The 25,803-nt window shown below is 38.0% G+C and overlaps 7 protein-coding genes across 7 annotated transcripts; 4 read left to right on the forward strand and 3 right to left on the reverse strand.

Moving 5' to 3' along the window:
* Positions 1-1,586: 1,586 nt before the first annotated feature.
* On the forward strand, positions 1,587-2,828 carry LOC145711867 (synaptotagmin-2-like). The gene is made up of 3 exons (XM_081789556.1): positions 1,587-1,733; positions 2,266-2,335; positions 2,725-2,828. Exons 1-3 carry the CDS (start codon positions 1,641-1,643, stop codon positions 2,826-2,828), a joined length of 267 nt encoding a protein of 88 aa, XP_081645682.1. The 5' UTR covers positions 1,587-1,640.
* A 3,205-nt stretch (positions 2,829-6,033) lies between these two features.
* LOC145695588 (uncharacterized) lies at positions 6,034-7,829 on the reverse strand. The gene is made up of 7 exons (XM_081772576.1): positions 7,739-7,829; positions 7,577-7,695; positions 7,177-7,532; positions 7,010-7,135; positions 6,436-6,965; positions 6,329-6,393; positions 6,034-6,281 (listed from the first exon to the last, which is right to left on the reverse strand). Exons 1-5 carry the CDS (start codon positions 7,798-7,800, stop codon positions 6,663-6,665), a joined length of 966 nt encoding a protein of 321 aa, XP_081628702.1. The 5' UTR covers positions 7,801-7,829; the 3' UTR covers positions 6,034-6,281; positions 6,329-6,393; positions 6,436-6,662.
* A 476-nt stretch (positions 7,830-8,305) lies between these two features.
* Positions 8,306-11,022, forward strand: LOC145695594 (protein FAM3B-like). Its single transcript, XM_081772583.1, has 4 exons — positions 8,306-8,510; positions 9,784-10,148; positions 10,358-10,499; positions 10,654-11,022. Exons 2-4 carry the CDS (start codon positions 10,113-10,115, stop codon positions 10,899-10,901), a joined length of 426 nt encoding a protein of 141 aa, XP_081628709.1. The 5' UTR covers positions 8,306-8,510; positions 9,784-10,112; the 3' UTR covers positions 10,902-11,022.
* Positions 8,849-9,309, reverse strand: LOC145711868 (uncharacterized). Its single transcript, XM_081789557.1, has 2 exons — positions 9,250-9,309; positions 8,849-9,201 (listed from the first exon to the last, which is right to left on the reverse strand). Exons 1-2 carry the CDS (start codon positions 9,307-9,309, stop codon positions 8,863-8,865), a joined length of 399 nt encoding a protein of 132 aa, XP_081645683.1. The 3' UTR covers positions 8,849-8,862.
* A 3,154-nt stretch (positions 11,023-14,176) lies between the features above and the next one.
* LOC145711869 (uncharacterized) lies at positions 14,177-16,537 on the forward strand. Its single transcript, XM_081789558.1, has 7 exons — positions 14,177-14,293; positions 14,352-14,484; positions 14,597-14,820; positions 14,862-15,032; positions 15,076-15,297; positions 16,199-16,357; positions 16,405-16,537. The coding sequence occupies exons 1-7, from the start codon at positions 14,177-14,179 to the stop codon at positions 16,492-16,494; spliced, it is 1,116 nt and encodes a 371-aa protein (XP_081645684.1). The 3' UTR covers positions 16,495-16,537.
* Positions 16,538-18,895: 2,358 nt separating this feature from the next.
* On the forward strand, positions 18,896-23,347 carry LOC145695586 (uncharacterized). Its single transcript, XM_081772575.1, has 6 exons — positions 18,896-19,196; positions 21,179-21,451; positions 21,566-21,867; positions 22,290-22,445; positions 22,561-22,737; positions 22,784-23,347. Exons 2-6 carry the CDS (start codon positions 21,214-21,216, stop codon positions 23,243-23,245), a joined length of 1,335 nt encoding a protein of 444 aa, XP_081628701.1. The 5' UTR covers positions 18,896-19,196; positions 21,179-21,213; the 3' UTR covers positions 23,246-23,347.
* Positions 23,348-23,585: 238 nt separating this feature from the next.
* LOC145695593 (uncharacterized) lies at positions 23,586-24,512 on the reverse strand. The gene is made up of 4 exons (XM_081772582.1): positions 24,474-24,512; positions 24,047-24,311; positions 23,768-23,976; positions 23,586-23,731 (listed from the first exon to the last, which is right to left on the reverse strand). The coding sequence occupies exons 1-3, from the start codon at positions 24,498-24,500 to the stop codon at positions 23,768-23,770; spliced, it is 501 nt and encodes a 166-aa protein (XP_081628708.1). The 5' UTR covers positions 24,501-24,512; the 3' UTR covers positions 23,586-23,731.
* Between the last annotated feature and the right edge of the window lie 1,291 nt (positions 24,513-25,803).

The raw sequence follows: 25,803 nt of genomic DNA on the forward strand, positions 1-25,803 counted from the left end.
TTGACTTGGGTCAGGTGGTCGAGGAGTGGAAGGAGCTTCAAGCTGGAGGAAATGATGGTGAGTTAAGGTTACCCTGGGGTTAGGGTTAGGAAAAAGGGCTGGAAAAATGGGGGTGGCGTCAGGAACCGACAAATTTTGCGTGGGCGGCTGCCCGACTGCTGATTGGGCGGATAGCCGAATCCGGGCTTCTTATTCGTCGAAAATTTCCACGCAAAATTTGTCGAATTTTCTGTCGGTTCCAGAAATCTCCCCGAAAAATGTCGGGTAGGTTAGGGTTAGTATTAGGAGGTTTCTTCGGGATTCTTACTGGCTGATTGAAAAAAAATGACTCTGATTGGCTACGAGGTCTGCTAAGTCCTCAAGAGCTTTTGGAATTTAGGCTTTATGGTTATCAGGGCCCCTAAATTGTCCTTTTATGGGTATTCTTATTAAAAATCTTGCCTTCAATATTATTTTAGGCTGTTTAACTAACCCTGTTATACAGATGTTGCTTTGAACTAGATTCTAGAGCACACAGATTATAAATTGTAAGCAAGATGATTTTCATCGTTCTTTCGTTATGGATTCAAATTTATTCTAAATGCGATGAGAGTGGAACACGAAAAGGGAAACATTCAAACAAAGTTGTTGTTTGTTTTGAAAATTGAAACTGATAATTGATAATTGAAACGTTTCCGAACGTGTTTCTCGCCAGATAAGTCGAATTAATTGAAAGAATTCGTTTAGGATCTTCATTACGAAATTTTAAATACGCCATTATTTTTTCTGTTTGTTTGAGATTAAGGGCGTATTCTTCGATAGAAACAGCAGTTGCGCGTGTACAAAATAATTAGATTTCGTGGCGTTTTTTCACGGATAAAATGTCAAATCGCCTTAATCTCATCCAACTGGGTCTAAAACAAGAATCGTAACACGCTATGAAATAAGGGATTTATGTGGCTTCAGAGAAAGCAGAGCCTGCTCTCACGTGACATTATTCAGATAACGATAAACCCGGCGACATCTGCTTCAGCCTCCGCTACGTCCCTACTGCCGGAAAATTGACTATTGTTATTTTGGAAGCCAAGAGTGAGGGTTGTTAATCATTAAATGTATAGTTTTGCCAAAAAATTATTTGAGTGCTTCCAAGTCTGTAAAATCAACATGACCTTTTTTAGTTTTTCGAAGATTTCGGTAGATAGAATTTAGATAAGCACATCATATGAATCATGTGATATGATAAAAATCTTGCAGCTGTTTTTTACAGCTTGCCAACTAACAGCTGGCCTCAAATTTTTCGATTTAAAGAACTCGGAGAAACCTGAGAGCTGAGAAAATATATTTTTCTTATTTTATAAGATGGAGCAAGATTTTGTGAGACTGTGTATCCTAGGTATTCAATGAAGATTAATAAAATTATATTATAAACAAAATGCCTAGTGAAAAATTATATATTCATTTTTTGTTGGGTCCTGTAAACATCCTCATAATCGCACATCAAATTTTCATACAATTTAATCATACATACCAATTAGGTCTTCACGAAATTGAGCAAGTTTCAAAACTCAGAACAACAAATTTTCGCCGTTAGAACTCATTTTAATTTCGCCAACGGGCGCGAATTCAGGTTTTCGGACCCTCAATTTGAGAATTTGAAGAAAATGGACGTCGGCGGCTTGTCGGACCCTTACGTCAAGATCACCGTCTACTCTTCTGACAACAAACGACTGAAAAAGAAGAAGACAACCGTCAAGGTCGGCTTTCGGAAGTGATTATTTATTGAAGCTCCTCTCTATTTTCGACTATTGAAAGTTAAAGTGAATTTTGCTTGAATTTGGGAGAGAGGAGCAACGTGGGCTCCTCTTGAATACAAAAATACGATGTATTCCGTGACTATCACGTGAACTCGGGTCGCAGCTGACTTCAAATGAAAAAAAACTCTTGAGTAAAGCAATAACCTTGGTTGAAAATGGAACCGGGTGGAATAAGAACTTATGGATTCTCTTCCGATTTGAGGGGTTAAGGGGATGAGGGAGGATATCGTGAGCTCGATATTCTAGTTATCTTTGCTTCGATTTAGGGAAGTGACACCCATATTTTACAATTTTGCTTTTTACAGAAAAGAAAAAAAAGGAAAAAGCTCTTAACTTCATTTTGAAGTAAGGGTATCACCGTATAAACCCTGAAAAGCGATACCTTCAATAAGGGTGTCGCAGTCAAATTTGAAATTTATTATGACCTTTAGATACCCCTAATCATCTTATTTTTCGAAAGCCTTTTTCTCAGAAAAACACGCTGAACCCTTACTTCAACGAAAGCTTCTCCTTCGAGATTCCTTTTGAACAAATTCAGGAGCGTGGTCTAATTTCACCACTCTTTGTAAAAATTTTGCGACGAGCTGGTCGAAATTCGAGGAAGCGGAAATGCGAGCGGGCCCACAAGACGTGCCTTTAAAACCATAATGTTAGAAGACGCACTTCGTAAATTTTCATGCGTTACGTTTTTAGTGTTCATGGGAACGTACTACTAGAAAGTTTTTGAGACGAAAAATCGTTGATTTTTTTTCCGATTTAGAGGAACTTCTAAAAATGAATAAGAAAATTGTCAATTTTTAGTTTGGCTCGGCAACCTGTGTGTAAACCTGAGTCAGGGTCATCAGAGGTCGTTCAGAACCCTGAGTCAGGTTTCTGCACAGGTTCTTGCGCTCATAAAATACGAAAATCTTGACCACGTGACCTCAGAAAGTCTCAGTTACCATAACAGTAAACGACTACGACCGAATGGGCAAAAACGAAGCGATCGGTAAGCTGACTCTTGGATGCCACGCTTCCGGTTCAGGCACCGGTTGAATTTGCCATTCTTTGTATAATAATTCATTTCTTCTCGGTAAGCAAATATCGTGAGCGCGCTGAGCAGGATCAACCCTATTCACGAAAAATAAGGGTAGATAGAAATTCAACGGCGAAAAGAATTGAGACATTGGAGCGACATGCTTGCTTCGCCGAGGAGGCCGATTGCTCAGTGGCATACGCTTATGCAAGGAGAAGACTGAAGCTGATTTTTGTCTTGCAATAAAATTATTAAAATAACAATGAAATGAATGTTTTATCAGTTTATTGAGTGCAGTGAGATCTCATATTTCTCGTGAAAGGATAGAAGAAAAACAATCAATTTCTAGCTACCAGTAGAGGCATAATCACAAAAAAGGTCGTCATAGCTTGGCAGTATGTCAATGCCTGCGCTTCTATTGCTTGATAATGATGTTCCTCTGTTTCGAGTTTCAGCATTTTCTGAAGTGTTGTTTACCTTGCGATGTTTCTTTGCGATGAAAGCACAGCAAAAAATTATGCTCCCGAATGCAACGAAAAGTATAATAGCGATTATGAATTCCGAATTCATTTTTCAGAATAAATTTTCGTGTGGAAGGCTTCAATGATGAGGCGAATGGGTGTGCAAATGTCATTTGTATTTATTTTTATTCAGCAAAAGCTTGTCGAGTAGAGCGATGAACTCTTAATCATCATCTAAAGAAAATATTTTACAGTTTGAAAAAGTGAAGTAAGGGACACATTTCTTCACTTTTCAGGTCAAATAACAGGAAACAGCTTAAGTGTTAGAAAAGACGGTTTGTCAGTTTTCAGTTCGAAAAAAGCTCGTCGTAACTTGGTGGCAGGTCAATATCGACTTTTGTATTTCGGTTTTCATCGTCTTCATAATTCGGATTGACTTGAATTGCGGTTTCTCTATTTGGAGTTTCCCTGTTTTCTGACGTGTTCCCTCTTTCTGGGCAGATTTTTCTTTTCCTGAAGATGCAGAAAAAAGTTCCAATGATGATACCCGCGAAAAATAAGCCGACAATAATATATTGAGAGATTCCTAAAGCTGCCATTTTCAGAATAACTATTATGCGGAAGGATTTATTCATGACAAAAATTGATGTGCAAATGCCAAGAAAATTTTTTACTTCTGAAATAGAACTGTAGTTCATCACGATCATTTCGCCTGATGTTAACATCATTTTACTTTTGGCATTTTGATTCAACCCTTGTTTTGTTTCTTTTATTTCAAAAACAGTACTACCAGGTAGGGTGGGTCACTTTTCAAACAATTTTTCTGTACGCTCTATTTTTTGGGCTTATCTGATAGAGCTCGTTGCGCTGATCATTTTGAGCCCTCAAGTTGCTCAGTACACTTCCGGGAAAGTACTTTTTTGGGCTCTAGAAAATCTGAAAAATCGAAAAATTCGGTTTTTCATAAATACTCTGTACACTCGACTTTTTGGGCTCATTTGATAGAGCTCGTTGCGCTGATAATTTTAAGCACTCTTGTACCTCGGTACTGTTCCGGGAAAGTACTTTTTTGGGCTCTAGAAAACTTCAAAAATCGAAAAATCCGGTTTTTTTCGTTTCATTCTGAATTCCCAAAAACTTAAGTGAGAAAATAAATAATATATTACTAAAATGAACAGATGAAATGATGAAAAAGCAAATGTAAAGGAAATAAAAAGTTAAAAGCAAAAAATAATAAATACCAGGTCCTAGCTGGGATAAAGCTCTTCGTAACTTGGCGGCAAATCAACATCAATTTTTTCATGATGATTTTCATAGTCTTCGTAATTTGAAGAAACCTCTATCGATATTTCTCCATTCTCTGCTGTTTCTGTACTCGAATCAGCAATTTGGCTTTCTGTCTCTGATGAACCGACTTGTGTTTTCTTGAAAATGCAAAAATAAGTCCCGATGATAAAAAGTGCGAAAAAAGTGACGGCGATTATTATTGAAATTTCAGCAGTTGATGCCATTTTTATCTGAATAATTTGGATGCACAGAGATTTTTACAATTAGTCAAAGTGTTGTTCAAATACAGTGATGGAAAGTCTGTTTGCATTCTCATTACTTCTTCCAGAACAAAGAAGACTTTGTCATATTCTTTCCTAGCGAAAAATTACTCCGTCAATCGAATTTCTTGTGGTTCATTTTGTAAAGAGTTCTTCGTAAGATGGCGGCAAATCGACCTCTATTCTGACATCAATGTTGTTTTCTTCTGATTCAGTTTGATGTTGCTCGGAAACAGTTAATTCCCCGTCTCTGTTTTCCAGTCCTTGGTCAATATCTCTAGGTGCGATTTCCGCCCGACTCTTCTGTCGATATGAGTTAAACCAGCGTTTACAAAGAATCAGAGCAATTAAGAATAAGTACAGCGCAAAAAAGACCAGAAAAATTTGCACCCCTGATAACCCCATTTTCAGTTCTCTCAGTTAAAATCGTCAATTTTTATATGGAAGTTCTGGTTTTTCAAACGAAAATAAACAATGTTTATTTTGTTTGTTTTGTTCATAAAAATCATTTTCAAACTGCATGATCGCAGGAGGAGCTACTTTTTTCAATTGAAAGATGATGGTTGTGGAAAGAAATCTTCGAAATCAGCTGTTTGATTTTCTGAAAAATCGATGCAACGTTACCGGTTAGATGAGGTTCACCGCAAACACCTTGGGTTGTATTTGCTCTCGCTAAACGCGTTTTTCGCGCTCTTTTCAACTTCAAACATTATCCAACTTATTAAATATCCAACTTATTCATTTTCGCTGAACGCAATTATAACACCTTATCTTCTTGTTTTCTTCGTCTTGCCAGACAAAAACAAAAACATGTGTTTCAATCAATTTTTCAACGAAGAAACATCTAAAAAGTCCGAGCAAACAACAACACGTTTCTAAATAATAGCAAAACAGCTTTATCGTAATAATCTTTTGTCTCTCTTTTGATTTTGAGCAATTGGTCAATCCGGGATAAGTATAATTCCGGATCTGATAAGCAGCCGGAAAGTGACCTCAGCAGGAGACCTTCTATCGCTGTCTTATCAGCTGAGTTCTTATCGACGCGAGATTTGGACTACGCCTCGGATTGGCCATAACACAGCAGAAATTTGATTATCGATAATATTTATTCCTTCTTAGGCAAATCATAAAAAGGATTTATTCTACTTATTTCAATGCCAGAAATTATTATTTTCTTCTGATAACAATAAAGTTATTCAAGAATTAAATGCTCATAAATAACAGTGAGAACTCTCAATTTAATTGAAAATACACAGAAAATAAGACTTATCGATGTTTTGTTTATAAAAATCCGATATCTCCAGCATCTACTGTATAGCAGAAATCATCACATGGATCGGAGCACTGAGAGGGCAACGATACAAATAGGGTTGGTTTGGGACATGGTCCAGCATGATAATTGATAATTGCAGTCGATAAAATTGAGTTGCCATCCCATTTCATTGATTCAACTGCGTTAAGCTCGCTTGAAATTTCGTCAAATATAAAGTAAGTAGAAAATTGATTTAAAACCTCATATATCCGTTTGCGATTATTATATTCGCATCATTATATATCATGGACGCCAACTTATAATCCTAAAAAACCAATCGGATGCAAATTAAGCCTTAATTACTAACCGAATGAAGTATCCCGACAATTGACCAAATTCCTTCTCGTCCAAAATAAACGTTTCTATTGTAAATATAACCTACATTCACTTCTTCGCCTAAGAGACCACCAGCAAGGATGATTCCATTTCTAACTGAAACACAGCTATGCTGTTCGATTTTTTTCGGAAAAGGGGCAACCTCGCTCCAATCACTAAAATTTTTCTTTCTCAAATACGGAGAGATATTTATTGAAGCTAAATAATTGATACTTGCCCATCGAACAGTATTTCTGTTTGTGGTCCTGAAACGCCAGCGATAATAGTTGCTTTATCGTCATAAGCCGCCATGCAGGCTCCGTTATGATAAAAAATTGTACTTGATATTTGACTTGTACTTTCACCGTTAAAAACTTCACAATTCATAACTCTATAGCCGTCTGAACAAAGAATAATTTCGTTTGAAAATGGCATCTCAACAAGGGAATCCCCTTCCGCGTAGAAATCATTGACAAGACGCGAACTTATTCTTTCGATGGAGCATTCATTCAATTTTCCAATCTGTGATTATAATTTTATGTAAAGCAAAAATATGAGTTACTTACCGCGCGAGCGTCCCATCCTCCGCCAAAGAAAAACATTTGACCATTTAGAAGTGAGTGTCCTGAATTGAAGAAAATAAAAAGATGAGGCTCATATTTTGATATTTCTGATTGAAAGTATCTGTCGCCCTAGAATCATTCATGAAAATGTCGAAGAAAAAACGATGTACCGCTAAAGTGCCAGAAGGAGTTATAGCATAACTGAAGCTTGGGTCACCTTGACACATTATAGTGATTTCTTTCTCGCAAGCGTACCCATCGGTGCAAGGACATCCCTCTGCACATCTCTCCATACAGGGACATTTATCGGTCGAAACAGAATATTTCCAAGAACAATCATCGTGGCATGATTTTTCAATACTGCAATTTTTAACGCATGAGTCGAAAATGGAACTTGCTTCCGAAATACATTGTTCGTAACTTATTCTGTTTGTCTCTAATTCCATACAGCTTTTGCAAATGTCATTCGGACAATTTTCACATCCATCAGGGCATTTGATAAAACAAGGGCACGAGTCAGTACAGTCTGGAAAAAATAAGCTTTCTGATATAAAAATCAATCGAACAAACCTACAAACTCCCGAAGACATGAGTGCTCACAATTTGTAGAATCACAAGCTTCATGGCAGCTTTTGAACTCATCCTGACAATTTTTATCGCATTTCTCTGCAAGTTCTTTATCTTCATCCCTTCAAAAAATATTAACAGACGTAAGTAAAGAAAATTATAAACGAGCAATCGGGGTTTATTTGCGCCCAGGCACCAATGATGAGAAAAAATAGTAATTTTTTCATTTTCTCTCTTTAAAAGCTTTTTTGAGCTCGTTTCCTACAAACATTCGCAAATGTCAAACGCATACCGAATATTTGAAATTTGTTCTTGTCAAGTAACGTTACTCAAGTTAGAACTTGTCAGATCCGTGCGATTGTACATGAGCCGGATAGTAAATCATCCGAATCTGGGAAGAAGCGGAAGAGCTTCCACGTGAGGCAAGGAAACACTTTTGTTTGATTACATAATAGCTCGATAGCTTGGTTGCAAATCGGAACTCAGCATTCTTGAGTTCTTAAAAAATTAACCTCAGCTTTTCATTTCTTCTCAGAAAAATCCGATCCACGACCAAAAAACTGATCAAAGGCGGCACTTGATTATCTCATTCATGTTTTTCCAGCTGAATAAATTTGGCTCCAAAAAGATCCATTATGAAAAGAAAAACTTTTTACGTCACATGTTTTGGTCGTAAAAATCCCTCGCCGCGGCGCGTATCTTCCGTATTATTTTTACAATTTTCGCGTTGAGTGATTTCAAAACTAATTTGAAATGAGTTTTCTAAAGACTTTTCTCGTCAGGGGTGCAATTCTCGTAGTTTTTGGCTATGTTTGCAGGTGTACTTTTGAGAACGTCCTGATGATCCGGAGCTTTTTTCGAGAAGAGCTTTTACTGAGAAAGGACTTGTTCCAAGAAGCGATCAAAATGGAGAGGAAAATGGAAATGCTGGATCCAGGTACTCTTTTTCTTCGGCAAATAGAGAATTTTCTGTGAGGGTCACCATTGTGATTTCAAGCTGGCCTTCTGACACTCTTAAAAATAAATACCGACAAATATCTTACAAAGTCATGTTTCTAGCCGCAAAGTATAAGAAACTTTCAAAAAGCCATGTCTGAGGAACTTATTTCTATTTTGATTAATTTGTCTAAATTTTCTCGTATACAGAAATTATTATCTTTTGGCATTTTTCCGCTTGTAAATTCTAGTAGCCGTAATATTCTTGTCTAACATCTTCATTCGATGAATTAGCTTCCCGTCCATAATTTTAAGACTCTGCTCGACGGGCCCTTCGGAACCACCTGAAGCGTTTATTCAGAGGGGAATTTCATGCGCTTCTTACCTTTTGTTTGAAGAATGATTTCCATCTCGTTCTGGGTAACCTCGGGAACAGACTTAACTGACTCGTCCGTTGGGTTCTTGTGCTTGTATTCTTCATCTAAACGCAGCGGAATCTTGATCGGAAATGGCGAAATTGACAAATAAATTTTCGCGAGATATGAGTTTTCAGCAAGTTTGATGTATTCAACATCCGGTTTCATCTTTTTCGCGAAAATTGTATACATCATCCCGCCTTTTTCGTTGTCAATGTATTCAGCGACATTGTCGGAATCGATCAGCTCCCAGCGGCCGATTATTGCTTCACGGATCTGAAAATAGCGAGTAGTTTTTTTTTCATAAAATTTTTCGTTACTTACCGTTTCCGAAGCAACGCTAGTTAAAGCGATGGTCTGAATGAAAAATTTTGAAAATTTCATTTTTATTCAATTTTTCTTTTTCACATCGGTAAGAGGCAGTTTATATGCTTTAGCTGTGGCGATAGCGACTGTTTGACAGTCAGGAGGGTTCATCGGCTAGACGGCTACTTATGGACCTGTTTTTCTTCAAATAAACCTGACACAGTATTTGACCTCAAACAAAGTAAACTCATAGTCGAGAGTTCATGAACAGCGTAAGCTTGTATAAGACCTGCATAATAAGCGAACTCGTATGTTCTAAAGAAACCATCATCTCGGCGATTTTTCTAGCACACTGTAACCTGCCTCGCTATCTTGAACTTTGAGATACAGTCACGGAAGTTCAAATCATGAAATTCACCCTCCAAACTTTTAAAATGAGTTCACTGAACTCAAACAAACGCAGCTTGAACTCGAGTTCGCCGAAGACCAAAAAGTGCCCCTCTTCAAAAAATACTTCAGCTGAAGAAAAATTTTCGCTAATCAAAATTTAAGGTCTGGATGGCGTCGACGAAAACATCGTTCCGTTGTTCTCCTGCCCCGAAATAGACTGCAGATCTGGCTTTCCCTACTACATTGAATCCGGACGTGGCTCCATCATTGGTTACGGATTAAAAATTATCTTCTTATTGATAGAACATCTTTGAATTATGTTTAAAACAATGGCGCCTACTGGGAAATCACTAATTAGGGGGAGCAAGGACAATTTAATATAGCAACGTGAAGCTTGTTTTCGAGTATTTGGCAAATAGGAACGCAAAATAGTTGGCTTTCTTTGATTTCACTGCATTTTGTTCATTGTTGTAACCGAAACAAGTCCCCGGATGTGTCTCAACGGCCGGCTCATTGCAGCGACAAAGGTTTGAGCAAGAATGACACGTTTTTCAATAAGTACCGTAGTATTAGTAAGAGTTAGCTCAATCAGAGCTTCTTAATTTTAATTGCCAATTATAAGACGCGTAGATTTTTTTCAATAATTGATTCTTTCAAAAGTAGGTTATGAAAATACCTTCTTTTTTGCCGCGTTTTTCGATGGAATTCTTGATAAAGAACTTAAGAGCTTTTTCAGCTTGGAAACGTGCATCGTGGACTGAACGTATTAATCTTTGACAAAGAAACGGGCAGCTCGAGGGTCAATACCTTCGATTTTTACAGCGACCCCGACGCGAGCTCTAAGCTTGCCAGCTTATTGAGGCCAGTCAAAGGAGTTGGTTAGGATCAAGCCTCAATTACTGTTTTTAATAAACTTCAGGTCCTATTTCAAAAATTTTCGATTAGAAATCGACAATTTAGGAAAGATATCGATGGTTAATCAACAATTTAGGGAAAACTCTAACCCTAACCCTAACCTCAAAAAAGCCGAAGTAGTAGTAATGGCCGTCTTCGACGATGGCAGCGCTAGAATGAGCCAAGATCTTCGAAGACAAATCCAAAACATGGGCAGCAAAAACATCACCTCCTTGGCGTTTCGAGACAGCTGGGCCTTCGTTGGTGCAAAACCTGGAATGGGCAAAATTGCGAATGAAAGAATCAACCCCGCCGCTGGTTCCAGCGATAAGTACTTTGGCTGGCCAAAAGAAGTCGCCATTTCTGGCTGCATTCCGAAGTTTTGAAGAACAAGCTCACCCGCATCTTTTGTCCTTGTCGCGAACGCTAGAATGCCAAATAAGAATCAGATCTCAAGAAGAATCTGATGAATTGTTAAGAACTTGATGTTTTTTCTTGCTCTTTCCGAATAAATATAAATATTCAACACAATCTCCGATTCATTTATTTTCATTTCTAGCGCCGTAAACGGTTCTTTGTGGCGGCTAGACTGGTGCTTGGTTACTTGGAATTTTTGTACGAATATATTTTTTAGAAACAGTGCTGCTTGGAAAAAGGAGCTTGTGAAGAGCCAAATTTGTCATTTTCGCGTATTTGTCAGTGCGACATGAATTCTAAATGAATTTAGATGTGGCTGATAAATTGGCGGCGTTTCAAGGGTAGATTTAAGCAGATTATCTTGTCTGTTCCTCAAGCAGGTGGTTAAAGTCTATGCAAATAAAATGGGAACAAAAATGCCACGAGTAACTCGAATTTTGTCGAATTTTTTTTTTGAAATCTTATTGGCTTACGGGCCAAATGCGGGGATCTGATTAGTCTAAACTTTGATCGAACTTTTGGTCAGAATTTATTCCACAGTTTTCAACAGACAATCAGAGTTCATGCTCGTAAAAGATTAAAGTACAGATTGTCAGATTGAGAATTATTTCTCGCTCATTTGATGTCGAGTTTAATCTATTCTGGACGATTTTGAGAGGACATAAATTATGTGACATGATTAAGTGCTCGGACATATCGCCTATTCTGTAGTTGTTGGAAGTTGAAAGTGGGATACCGCGAGAAGAAGGAAGGCTGGCCATTTAATTTTAATCGTCCAGCCCGCGGCCAAGTAACTTGTGGCCTCAAGCGCGAACATATTTTCAATCTGTCGCGAACAAGACATTTAGCAAGAAAAATTAACGACAGACAAATAAGAGCCTTTTTGTTATTTTTTTTCTCTCTCTGAGACCAGAGATCGCAGAGAAAAGACGGAGAATCGAAAGAAATAGACAGAGAAAAAAGATGGAATCAACGGAAAAAGTCATGCGAGAATTAACAAGGTAACTCTTCTTGAGCAATAATTCTCGAGCCTAAGAGCCTTTTATGATCGTCAAGACAAAATATGTAGACAAAATGCGCGAGTCCTCCCCATCTAAACTTTGATAAAGGCCAGGGATATGTCTATTTGAAATAGACTATTTCTTACTAAGAATAATCCTTCTTTAGCACAGGTCTGGACGAGGACTTATTAAACCTTCTGTTTTTTTCGTACCTTGTTGTCTATCCTCAAGTTGAGGTTAAACTTTTGGACAGCAGCATCTTTCATTTAAAATTACTAAAATTGACCTACATTCTTCGATCGCCGTTCTATTGATAAAAAACCTGTTGAACTCGATCTTGTTTTAGCATTTATTGAGCCATCAGTCCAATATCTGTCCTCAAAAAGGCAGTTCTGTCTCGTCTAAAAGTCATTTTTCGCAGAGAAGATATAAAAATGGAGAGGATAAAATTCGAGTACCTTATTTCGTCTGAAAATCTTACTAACAGAGTGATTTTAGAATGCTGGAAGAAGAAGATATAAATCACTCAGAGCCAAATGAAATTTTTCTGCTGCTTTGGGTAAGAAATTATGATAAAGAAAGCGAGAGTTGCTCTTAGTCTTTAATCAATTTTGAATAAGTTGTTGCTCGTTTATTCATTTATTATTTGCGATGAAAAATTGAAAAATTAATACAGTAGATCAAGTTGTAAGGCTAAATGAGTTCAGTTGTTCTCTCGATTATTGAAAAGCCAATATCAATTTAGGATTACATGATTGATAATTATAAAAATTAACTGTATATTCATCGAAAAATAGTGATGCGATTCCAAATCATCATATTTTTTTCTCTTATGAAGCGTCGAGAAAAACTTCACTTATTCTAATTAATTTTATACTTCGATATTTTCATCCGCAAGATAATTGGTCTTCTCAGTTTAATATAGTATCATATTATATAAGGCTTATATTCTAGTGCTTGATTTTGTTATTTGGTTCATTTTTCTGCCTGCTGCGAATAATATGCTGCTGGACGCACGATCCAGACCCGCGTCAAAAAGTACTGTCCTTCATTTAAAATTCAACCTCGTTTATTTTTTAAGCTGACAACTACAGTTTGACTTCGACTGACGTGGAAGGTTGGTTCAGGAAAAAGATACAGATTCCCAGGAGAAATCAGAATTGCGGCGGCGGACTTTTCGCTCGAGGTGCCGGACGTAGTCTTCGATTCCACTGTACATTAATTTTTATACTTTAAATACAAAAGAATAAGCATTCAGTGAGTTGTATCAATTATTTCCTGAAAACCAAGAGAAGTTCGAAAAACATAGGCAAGGCGATAAGAAGACCCAATCCAGCTTCATAGATATAGCTTATTCGGGTTCAAAAAACAGATATAAAGGAAAATTTGCGGGAAAAAATGAACTAACGCCCTTAATTCAGAGCTCAAAACGCTGCTTTTTTGATCCGCTTTATCAAATATAAACATGTCCAATAAACAGTAAGCCTTATTTTGATTATAAAGACTGGTTTCATCAGAAAGTACTTACTCTTTTTCATTCTTTATAACCATTCCTAAGCATATATAAACAACATATTTACGAAATGAAAGACTTTCGAAAATTATCGTCATTGATGTTTCTCTCGATATCATAGTGTTTTTTTTTAATTATTTTTTATCAAAGAACTTTTTTTCTTTTGAAGATAAATTTATTGAAAGAACCCTAAACCGATCTAACTATTGATCTCCATTGATACTTCTTAAAATTGTAAGGCTCAATAAAGAGTGTTCAAAACTGTAGCTTATCCACTGGAACACAGGCATCGTGAGTGGTTGAAATTCAGATTTTCTGGAAACGGTTCCGTTGTTAATTGGCGATGGTGTTAGACGAGTCACCCGCCGAGTGATAAGCCACGTGCTCGGCCCGTTATCATAAATAGTAGAAGCAGTGTTCTAGCGCAATTTTCTGCACGTAAACCTTTGTGAACTTGGGAAAACAATTTATTTTATGCTCCAGCAAATGCTGACTCATCTCATAAAACGTGCTAAGACTCGTGAGTCAAGAGGATGAGGATATTCCAGTGTAAATATTAACCCAAAGATTTCGTTGAATCAGTATAAGAGGAAATCTTTTCTGAACACCACAATTAAGAGGCCATGGGATGTGTCAGTGTAAACACTCTCTGACGATTGCTGTGCAAAATCGTGAGTCAAGATTGCAAAGTTTAGCGCGCAGAGAGAACAAATCGACGAAACTTTACTGAATGTCTTCTCAAAAAAAGGACCGATTTGATGAAGACATCACGTTGCAGCTTCCGAATGAAATTTACGTTCTTATTCCCGAAAATAAGAGGGATAAATTGGGCAAGAAAAAGCGAAATGTAAATTTTATCATTTTATCGAGAAAATTTCTTTCTGAGCTTTAATAAAAAATTGTAGAAAATTTGCAAGGAAACGAAATGCAAAATGTCTTCTGGAGAAAAAATCAGGAATGAAATAAGATTCAAACTTTCCGGACCTTCTTCCGCAAAAGTCGAACTTGCAAAAAATATGATTGCTGCTCATATTTTAGGTGACAAAAACTCGCAGGGAAAATCAACAAGAGCATCACTTGGAGAAAAAGCTAAAAAAGACAAAGAAAAAAAGGTTATTTAGATGGAAAGAATTCATGAATGATTATTAAGATTCAAAAACAATAGCCGTTCCCGCAATAACTGCATTCCAGCAAAAATACAACGTCGTGGTAAAGCTAAACGGGGGCCAAATGACTATAGAAGGTTTTCCTCAAAATGTCGTATCCGCGGAGAAACACATTGAGTCAATAATACGAACGAAAAAGCCTTTCGTCATTTCGAAGATAGTGTTGCCAACCGCGTTGATTGGCTTAATAATTGGAACAGATGGAAAAGTTAATATATCCTTTTTGCCAAATAAGAATTTTTTATCAAGACACTTAAACGAATCCAGTCCGAGACACGCTGTCATATAGAAGTCTTGTCCAAGGAACATGGCAAGCCTGATGAGAATGACACAACAACTGTCAAAATTGTTGGTGATAATCAGATTGATATTCTCAAAGCTAGAACTGCAATTTCAGAAGTTATTAATTCTACAAAAAAGGTAAACTTCAATCTTCCCTCTTATTTTTAAAGCAAAGATGTAGACTTTGAAAACGCCGATGGACGTCAAGACTGAGAAATTTCTAACAGAACAATTTCAAAAATTAGAAATTGAAAATAATGATGAAGACTTCCCAAAAAATGACGAAGATTCCCCTGTAGTCCATGAATCCCCCAAGACAAAGGTGGAGAAAAATGTTCTCTTCAAAAATGATGAAGAGTCCCCTATAGTCAATGAAGCCCCGGAGACAGATGCCGAAAGAAAGGTTTTCATCAAAATTTACGAATTATGAATGTACTCACTACTGTATGCTTATTACAGATCTCTAGGCTTACCGGACTTAATTTCGGCACATTTTTCTAGCTTAATTTGGGGGTCATGTCACATATATTTAGAAAGCCCATGTCCTGAGCTTTCATTTGGGCACAGAATAAAGGGGTCTGAGTCATGCCCCCAAGGCAATTTATGGGACCGGAAGTCTCAATATAGGCACTAGAAGTCTTCAATCAATTTTTTCGATACGTTTAGGAACTCCTGAGCCTTTAGGAACGGCTGGAATAGGAAGCTCAGACTGTGAGCTTTCTGTAGAGCCCATAAAATCTAGCTGCCCTTCGGTCTAGCGGCCTCTAGTGGTCAAAGAAGGTGAGAATATGGGTATTTTTCGACAGGAACCCGAAAGGAAATTTAAAAAAAACCTTCCGGTTCTACCGCGGTTCAATTACTAAAGACTCATATATTGTTTATAGTTGTTTTATAAATATAACAAGTAAGTTAAGAAGTCGGAAATTCGACTCGAAACCTGAAGATTCTCGACTTAAGCACTTATGAAGTCAACTTCTAGGGCCACAAGAGGGCGCTAGAGACGAGGGCAGCTAGATTTTATGGGCTTTACAGAAAGCTTAGAGTCTGAGCTTTCTATCCCAACCGCTCCTCAAGGCTCTTGAGCTCCTAAACACATCGAAAAAATCGATTGAAGAGTTCAAGTGCCTATTTTGGAACTTCCGGTCACATAATTTGCCTTGGGGGCATGACCTTGACCCTTTGATATTGTGCCCAAATGAAAGCTCAGCTTCTGGGCTTTCTAAAGCTGTATCATAAGACCCCCCAACTAAGCTAGAAAAATCGGCCAAAAATCAGTCCGGTAAGCCTACAGATCTCTTTTCTAGATCGAATCAATCATAGAAGTTCCTCTTGACGTTTACTATGAGCGAAAGAACCCGAAGCTATTCGACGATTTGGAGAAGCTCAACAATGTTGAAATTTTCACTAAAAAAGATGAAGAATCGCGAATTGTTATGTTCAAAACAATTGGTTTACAGCTGGAAGTAGGATAATAGTAAGCTTAAAAGAGCTCATTTAAGATTTTTCTAAGGTAAACTGGGTTGAAACTGTTTTGAAATCTTACTTTTCTGGAAACTCCGTTGATCTGAGCGAAGATATAGAAAAAAGGACTGAAGAATAAAAAATTCTGCTCGAACTTCTATTCAAATTTTATTAAAAATAACATAGATGTCATGTAAACAAGAGTTGTATTGAGCTGGATGATGCGTGGCGCGTGAATTATGTGCATGACGAGCGAGGGAGTCCTGCCAGGTGCCGCTCAGCTCCCATGAAAATTGACAAGCGGAAATGAACACACAAACCTAATCAATTCCATCAAGCTCACGTGAGCCTGGAACCAGCAACAAGGACACGTCACAGGCAGCCCAACTGACAACTTTCTTTCAGCCAGTGACTTCCGTTAGAGGTTGAACTAGCGGCTAGGAAGTATTTTGAAGGCAATAATATCAACTTATTTTCGTATCAATAAGATTTTCATGAGTTGAACTAGTCGAGGTCAAGAATTGAGCAATTGAAAAGTCGAGTGTGAGATAATCTCGCCATCGCTTCCCCGTCGAGTTCACAATTTTCCTTCTCAGCTGGAATCAAGTTTTATCCTCCTGAATTAGTCGCTACAAATCTTGAGCACGAGCGGTGCTCCAGCTGAGTTCACGAAATTCCAAGCCACCTGAACTTTCGGATTCGCAACTTTTCCAATCGATTTTCACATCAACAAGCTTTTCTGGCTTCTTGATTTTCCAGAGGCAAGAGACTGAGTATAGGCTGAATCGATTCTTCTCTGAGTTTAATTGTTTTTCATCTAAAAGCATGTCTTCAAAGAGCCCTAAGAAATCAAAGACTAGTGATCAATATAAAGGTCTTTTGATAAAAGCCGTAAAACAAGTATTAAAACTTAGATCTAACAAATGCAGAGCTGGCATCAAATTAAAAACAGCATCATCATTGATACTCTTTGAAGCCTCTTTTAGTATCAAAAAGAGTGTTCGAGTCTATTTTTTATTATTGAAGTCGCTTCTAAAGTCGGTATTTTTGTTTCAAGAGGTGCTAGGTCGGACAAATGAGCCCTCATTGAGGGAAAATTCAAAGTTCTTATCTCACCAAGCAGATCCCGCCGCGGATCAAGCGGATTTCTCAATCCTCTTCCGGCTGATACTGTCACTTTCTTATGATCTAGTAGGGCGCACAGCGCTTTTAAATGCTCCGACGGCAACTGTCCAGAAAAGTTGCTTTCTTTCTTTCAGATTTTTGAAGACCATAATTCTGTTTTGAATATTTTCTTTCTATAAATTTAGCATGATATGATGTTGTCGAAATAAAATAAGATTACAACTCATGTGTACTTCCGTGAAAAATTTATTATGATTAAAGCTCGCAAATTTGATATCTCCGAAATCTACTTTAGACATTTTGATTGGCTAAATTTTTTTTAGGTATTTTATTTATGAGCTGGTATTAAGATTGTCCTCGGAATTTCTTTTGTGTGTGTTCTATTATTTGATGGTGCGGCTTGTGAGTGGGGTTTGGAGGCGGAGGTGGTGTTCAGGCCCGCGTTCTGTGATAAAGAGTGTGCTCTTTGATCGTGGTCGGTGTTATTCAAAAAACGCGCCTGGCCGATATAATTCCGACTTCAAAGTTGGGCGCGCTTTGAAGTCGGCAGTACTTACTTTTATCTCGCTAAGGTGACTCTCTCACTTCAAAAGACGCAGGCGAACCCTCTGCACAACCCAAAGCCAAATTAGCATCAGCATATTACCATTACTAAAGCATACGTTTGGTTTCTCATTATTACGTTCCATGACCTGGCACCAGGCATTTTCCAAGATTTCCTTTGTGACTTTATTTTCCGCAAAACAGAGATCACAAGATAAAAGAAGCGTTTTAAACTTCTTTGAAGTATTTTATTTTACTGTGTAAAGCGATAATCAGAGTGGCGTAAATATTTTTAGCTCCTTTGAAGTTGAGATGAGCAGTTGTTAATTGCTTGGAAAACGGAGTTTCGTAATTCTTGAGTTTAATTGTTTCAGAGTGAAATTGCTTTTTGGTCAATTTCTTGGTCAATGTCGCCGAAAATGAGTTTTTGGCTAAATGAGTTGACCAAAAGCGAAGTCATTTTTGTACCAAATATTCGCCCTGCATTATTTTTGCTCGTTGAAAACTAGTTTTCAAAAGTTTTGAATTGGGCCAGATAAATATGATAAAGATCCCTTATCATCAAATTTTTATGACCGAGTTCTTCCCAACCCCATTTTTTTTTGTTTTACGAAGTAAATAACCAAGCGGCCTCCGTTTTCCTCCTGACAGGTGCATCTTTTGGCGGCGCTATCCTTCTGAAGTTGTGAAAGTGTCTTATGCAGCGTGGACCGGTAGATCAGAGGCGGGCCGGTCCGGTCCCTCCTTAGAAGTGACGATAAGTGGCACTGATCATCGCCGAGGAGAGAAAAAAAGAGGACGAAGGTCCCCTCCGGCGGCCTCGGGGGCGCTCGGACCACCAAAAGCCCATTCTCACTGAAATCAGTCTGTCACACTCGCCAACCATTTAACCCCCTACAGAGACCATAAAAAAGGTGGACAGTACAAAAACTCCCAAGAAGAAAATCAAATTGAACATTTTTGAAAAAATAAAAAAAAGAAGCTGGATTAGGCGGAAGATCAAGAATAAAGCCCCCGAGAGAGGATAAAAGAAAAATAGAAAAAAAAGAGGAAGATAGACCAGGGAAAAGAGATTTCACGAAGCCGACGGAAAATCCTCGACGTGAGCGAAAGAATTACTGTGAGACAGAAATAAGAAGATTGGAGATTTTCTCAAGACAGAAGTTTTAAATGGTAAGTTTTTCAATTTCACAGCTAGAAAAAATCGGAAACATGGAAGCTTTTTAATAATTTTCTTCAATATATCCCTTTGATTGTTTAAAAAAGCCGCAAGCGGCTTTGCTGAGGACTTCTTCTCATGATGTAAACCTATTCTTGAAGATATTAATTTTTAAAGAGCGGCAGTTGGAAGCATTAAAAAACCCCTTTGAAGTTGTTATTTTCGTTCATTTTCCATTCTTTTGATATCTACAATCGATTTTTTCCTTTGAGAAGTGCCAGAAAGTGTCTTCTTGTTCTATGGGGACATATGGGGATTTGCATGGTTTTGCTTTATAAGTTATCGGAGGCAGAAGGGAAAGATGATGGCAAGGATCTGAGTCGGCGTTTTAGGTCTTTTAGGGTCCCGTTTAGCGCTGATCAAAGAGCTTTCGAGCTTTGATCCTAACATGCGCCTTGTGACTCTGCTTTGATCTTTCCGACGAGTCTCGCAAGGACGCCGACAGGTTGAGAAAAGATACAACCGAAGCGTTATTTCTGATAAAAACTCATTTTCCAGAGAAAAATTGCCGGTACGGAGCTGGTAAGAGCAAGGAAAGATATTCCTTTATGGAAACAAAAAAGATCAAGGACGTCAATTCTTTGATCGTCGAATTTATATCAGAAACATTGTTGGGACTCCCATTCATGTTGTTTTCAGTTTCTGAAATCTTCAAAGCCCATGTAAATTTTATCATAAACTTTGTTTGACATCATTGAAGGATAAAAAAGTTGTCAAAAAATAGACATCTGGAAATATTTCAAAGTGGAAAAAGATGAAAATCGGCCTTCTGATTGGTTCTTCCGAAAAAGCGCCACCTAGAAGGTTATTAACCTATCAGAACGCTCGAAAATAATTTTCTAATTTTTGCGCTTTCTGATTGGCTTCGACGAATCCTCTCATTTTAAAAGCCGAATTCTAGAGCAGAGATTTTTCTCACAAACCCTAACCCTGGCTGATATTTCCGTCGAAATAGAAGCATATGTTTGTTCTTCGCCCCGTAAAATTAATTTTCTTAAGTCAAACAGGATAAAAAGAGGTTTCAAAAGCGGCGGGGGATCAAAAACGCGGATCAAACCGAATCCGGTCCGAATCACTAATTGGCGCAAGCTGGCCGCGCGTTTGTTCTCACCGGATGGGAAAACACCAAACTCCACTCCAAGTAAAAATAAATCCGCTTCTTTGAGGGAATTTGCAGTTCCACTCGAGTTCAAATTCAAGCGCGCCCAGGCGGCCCAAGTCTAAGGACATAAACCGGGACAAGTACCAACCCTCACTTTCGGATCAAAGTACAAAATTTCTAAAAAACAAAGGTGTCTAGGTAAAAGTTGAAGTTTTCATTTATGTATTGGTGTGTAGAAAAGACAGATCATGTGAATGCATAATATTTGAACAAAAAAATCGATGTCAATCTGGATTATTCAAGAGCTCTTCTGTAAGACCTTCCGTAGTATCTTCTGTTCTTTTGTGATCTTTGATTTCTTCTTGCTTCTTTCGATTTGCGGCGACGATTTCAAAGTACCAAACGTTAGCGATAAGAAGAAAATCCAAGTTTCCAAGAAGTATCTCTTAATTATTTTTTCAAAAAACGGGTTCTTATTCGCAAATTACCTTCACTCAAAGGCTCCCCATATATCCACTTACAAATGCGTGGTACGAACCAAAGCACAAGAAGATTGAATAGATATCTAAAGAATGCCGGCCATTCCGAACCCCGATTCTCACGATAGTATTTGAACAGTTCCAAAAATACCATGATTGAAGAACTGACGCTATTTTCTTACAATTTTTTGATGAACAAGCGATTCTAGAGAGAATTTTTTTCTTTTGAATTTTTCCAACGACACCAGCAGCAATAAAAATTCATGCCCAAAAATAATAATAATCACAGACACCTGTTTTTCGCTGCTAATTTCAACCTTTCAAGTCATTCCAACACCTAATTATCCATTTTTAGATGAGCTGATTCTGAAAAAACACCCTCAGTCAAAAATGAGCCTGACCAGCTTTATTTCAACACGAGACGAAGTGGACGGATTCCGAGATTATCTCCAGCAATACTCGCCCGAAGGACTGCTCGACTTTCGAATCTGGCTGACAGCGAATGGATACTTGAAGGAATTTGTTCGGTATCGAGCACTGCATGACAACGATCTTGAAAATTTCGTCAAGTGGAACGCAAAATGTGCTAAAGCCATGATTGACCGGTTTTTTCAAGATTCTCAGCCAGGTAAAGTCTCATTTTAAAGACCTTTAATTTGGCCCGAAACGCGCTCTGATTGGTCGGAAATTTAAACAGCGCCACCAAGAAAATAACAAGCCAATAAGAAACCCGTTTTTTAAGATTTGCACCATGCCTACGATTTCTGCAAGAAGTTCTCAACCGTCGCGACAGCAGAAATGATCAAAACGGAAATGGAATCGATTCGAAACATGGTTCAATCTCGACTCGAGCGCAAGTACTTGACACGCTTCACCGGCCGAACGAACCGACTCCTCTTCCTCGCGGAAAACCACAACAATACAGAGTACCAATCCACCACCACTGAGTGTAATACTTGCAGCGAAGATACGAAAAGTTGCAATACCGATTGGTCGGCTGTTGATCCAAAAAAGGACAAGAAGAGATACAGGCGCAGACAAAAGGTAAATTTCAGTCAAAGAATCGATCAAATATTGCTTATAATAATTAATATTCGCGGTCTAAGATAGTCGATAAATGGTCTTAAAACTTTAAGGTAGGAGGCCATTTGTAAGGAGCTCAATCTTTAAAGTCAAAGTCCTTTGGACGTGATCCCAATCCTGAAATCCTTTTTTGATCCCTTCAAAAAACTACAGTTTCAAAGCGTTTGAACCTTCAGCCTCAAAAAAAGTAGCGTGCCTTGTACACCGCCCTCAAAGGAGCTCTTTCGGCCTTGAAGTCAACTCCTGTATTACGCGCGGGCCGATTGAGGCGTTTGATCATGTCCGATTTTTTAAAAAGTAAACCTACTCGAACTGCTTTGATGAGGTGTTTATTGGACGGAAGCGTAATTTAGCGCCACCAGATGGGTAATCCGAGTGTTTAGAATATCAAACGCAGCCACTTGGGGAGAAATCGATCCGAGGGCCCGAAGAATTCCGATTTTATTCCGCCCAGCTTGCCTAAAATGCCGAACGAAGCGGATTTGGCAACGAAGAATCCAAAAGGTTTTGCGAAACTCGTCATCGAAAAGCTCGAAAAGGTAAGTCAGAGAACTCAATTGACAGTAAAAATTATTAGAGAAATTTTCAAAACTACCTTTTCATAAAAAAATGAACAAAATTTTGTTGATAAAAATTATAAAATAAAATTTTCAGGTTTTGGAAATGCGGGAAAACGACTCAATCCTTGACGATCACTTGGAACGTGTCATGAAAACGCCGACCACGAGGTCATCGCTTTTGGCGCTTCCGTCTCGGACACTCAAAAACTTGAAACAAAGGACAAAAATGACGTTCTCCTCCTTTAGAAGCTCCGATTCTTCAGAGAAAAAGGTAAAACCAAACGCTCTCTTCAACTCACTTTGAACTCAATTTTCAGATCGTTCAAAAGCGCGAAATTCCCGCTTTGGCGAAATCGGCGTCCGGTCCAGCGATTCTTGGAAATTCATTTCACCCGAGTCCAGAATCTGAAACATCAGTGACGGCGATTCAAACCCTTTTGAGTTCCGATTCCGGTTTATCCTCCACGCGGATCGAGTCAGAATCGGAAATGGCGGAAAGCGAAATGCTCGAAATCGACGGGCTCAAGCAACGACTCATCGAAGAAACTGACGGTAGTTTGTCCACAAATCTACTTTACGAATACGACGAGGAGAAATACATCGTCAAGTGCCCAGGTCGATCTCCTACCTTGGCTTCTTTCCGCGGGCGAATCCATCTTCGAGGAATTTACCGATTTTTCTTCAAAAACGAAGAAGCAATTTGGGTCGAAATCACCGACCCGACAGAGCCAGTCCCTGTTTTAGGCGATACTGTTCATGCTAAAGTTATTCAAACCTAACCTTACTCAACTCATTGAAAAAACCTAAGTTTGTGTAATATTTTTATTAAATTATTGAAAACCTACTCAACAACTGCTATACAAATAAAACCAATATTGATACTTTCTGATGTGAGTTTTTGCGAGTTTTGCATTTTTGTGTGGATAACTGGCCTTTCTGCGATAATCTGCGGTAAATTGGCGGACACCTCGGATGAGGTAAATTACCAACTGGAGAAGGTGATTTAGAGCTGTTGGCTGCGCACAAAAAATGGTCTATCTTTTGAGGACCTGTCGAAGCAAAACACGTTACGTAGCGTGGCGTTTCCCCTTTAAAAATAACAGATGGAAATTGCAGACAGTACGTGTTTTTGAGAAAATTTTATTGTCATAAAATTGCCGTCTACTATGATTGTTGCCATCTAGTAGGATTATTGACAATGATTTATTGACAATAAATTATTGTCGAATAAATTTGATTCGATCGGAGTAAGCCCGGATTTGAGTCTGAATTTAGGAAAACATTATTTGATATGTAAATACCTAAATATTAACGCCAAAATGACGGAAGAGAATTTCTTCTCGTCTTGCGGACTCTTGATCTTGGCGGTCAAATCTTGCGATTAAGTCATTATACCGCTCACTGTCGGTTCTAGCTCTCTGAATATTATGCGCTTCTATTCTTGCAAGTCTTTCCTCCAACGACGAAAGTCGGGTGTCAATGGTTTTTCTTAGATTTTCGATGGTCTCATCTAAAAAGATTTTCTTATTCTAAAATTAAAAGTTCATGAAAATTAATGAATTGATACTCCGTTAACATACGGAAATCTTCGCTTGTAATAAGATTATCAGTGAGAATATCATCAACAGCGCTTTCAGTGTTCTTCTGTCGCTTTTGACTTTGTTCCATCTTAATATTGATCTCAGAATGTAGCTCTTTTTTCACTTGCGCGAGTTCACCACGAAAATTATACCGCTCGACTTCAAATTCTTCTCGTTGTGAACGCATTGCTTCTTCATGTTGTTGATTTTGTTCGTGAATCTGTTTATTCAACGATTCAATGTCCTTTTTGTTCCGATGAATTTCCTATGGTAGTTTTATTCACTGTTTCACTGAGAGAATTCAGCTCCATCAGAAATACTTGCTATTGGCTTTTATCAAAAAAGTACTATTTGAGTTGTGACTTCTCTTTGAAAACTTATTAATCAGCAATTTTGAAGCGAATCTTCAAATATTTTAGAAATTAACCTCTATCAGTTGGCTCATTGTAGGCATTTTGTAAGAAAAATTCTGCAATTTTTTAGTGAAAATGTCAAAAAATGATTTGCTTATATATCAAGATACGCCATAAAATGTTCAACATTATGTCCCTGTAAATATCATTTTGGTTTTATCAGTACAATGAAATTGACTTTATTATGTTATTCACAGGAACCTGCTTGAAATTCTGCTTCAAAAATTGTTAAAAACTGAAAATCATGGGTTAGAGGCCATTCCTAAGTTGTGCAAACATTGCGTGAGTTTCAGTACTGCAAAAAGTGCTGAATAGTAAGACACTTGAAAAACCAAGGACATATGAAATGTCTCAAAAGGAGATCGACTTCGACGAAGTCTCATTTAGACATCTTGGCCGATCTTCTTGATCGAGTTGAAGGCGCCAGGTTTATTTCTTTTCAAAAAGATTTCGCGCGGCTGTATAAATAAATATGACAAGTACAGATATAAATTGTTTACACATGAAAGATTCATAAGCCAGCACTTTTATCGAACTGCAATTTTCAACGTAATATTTCTTTTTGTAACGTAAAATTTTGTAATCAAAGATTGAATTAGCTCACAATGGAAAAAAATAAACTAAAAAAGTTGGTGCTAGAACGTGATTTTTCTTAATAAATGGAAGCCCGTGGCGGTGGTGAGATTTTTTTAAATGAGGTAAAGGAGGTAGAAGTTGGTTGAAGTGGTTGGTTTTGTGGAAAACTGGACACGTGAAAGATTTTTTTTTTGTTTTTCGAAATTGAGTTTGAATTTCAGAAGTTTGAATTTCGTGAAGAAGAGAGAGATTGGTTTTTTAAAAGCAAATGAGCCAGGCTTTGCCGGACTTTTTGACAGGTGAACCGGTAAATACATGCGTTCGGGTAGTTCCGATTGAGCGGACCGCGACCGCATCAGCTGCCGTAATGTGCCCAATCTTCTCCAGATTTGTTGACCAGATCTAAAAATACGTTTTTTCAAAATTTAGCGCTTTTCGGGCAGTTTTCAAAATAAAAGGCGATAGATTTTCTCGCTTAGAAATTCTAACGGAAAATTCTACCGAGAAATGAACCACTGTACTCACGGCTAAGGAGCCATCCCTTGCTACAGAAACAAAGGCATTTCTTCCGGGAATGATTTTCATCGAAAGAATCCAGTCAGCATGAGCCATTGAAAAAGTCTTGACCAATTCGCCTTTGGAAGACCAGAGCTTTATGGAATTATCTCGCGAGCCGGTAGCGATGAAATCTTCGAATTCAACGATGGCAGTGACCTGGAAAAAGTACTGTAAAAGACTATGAAGGGTTGAACGGCTTACAGTGTCAAG

Source organism: Oikopleura dioica, chromosome 1, assembly GCF_907165135.1.
Source record: "Oikopleura dioica chromosome 1, OKI2018_I68_1.0, whole genome shotgun sequence".
NCBI lineage: Eukaryota > Metazoa > Chordata > Appendicularia > Copelata > Oikopleuridae > Oikopleura > Oikopleura dioica.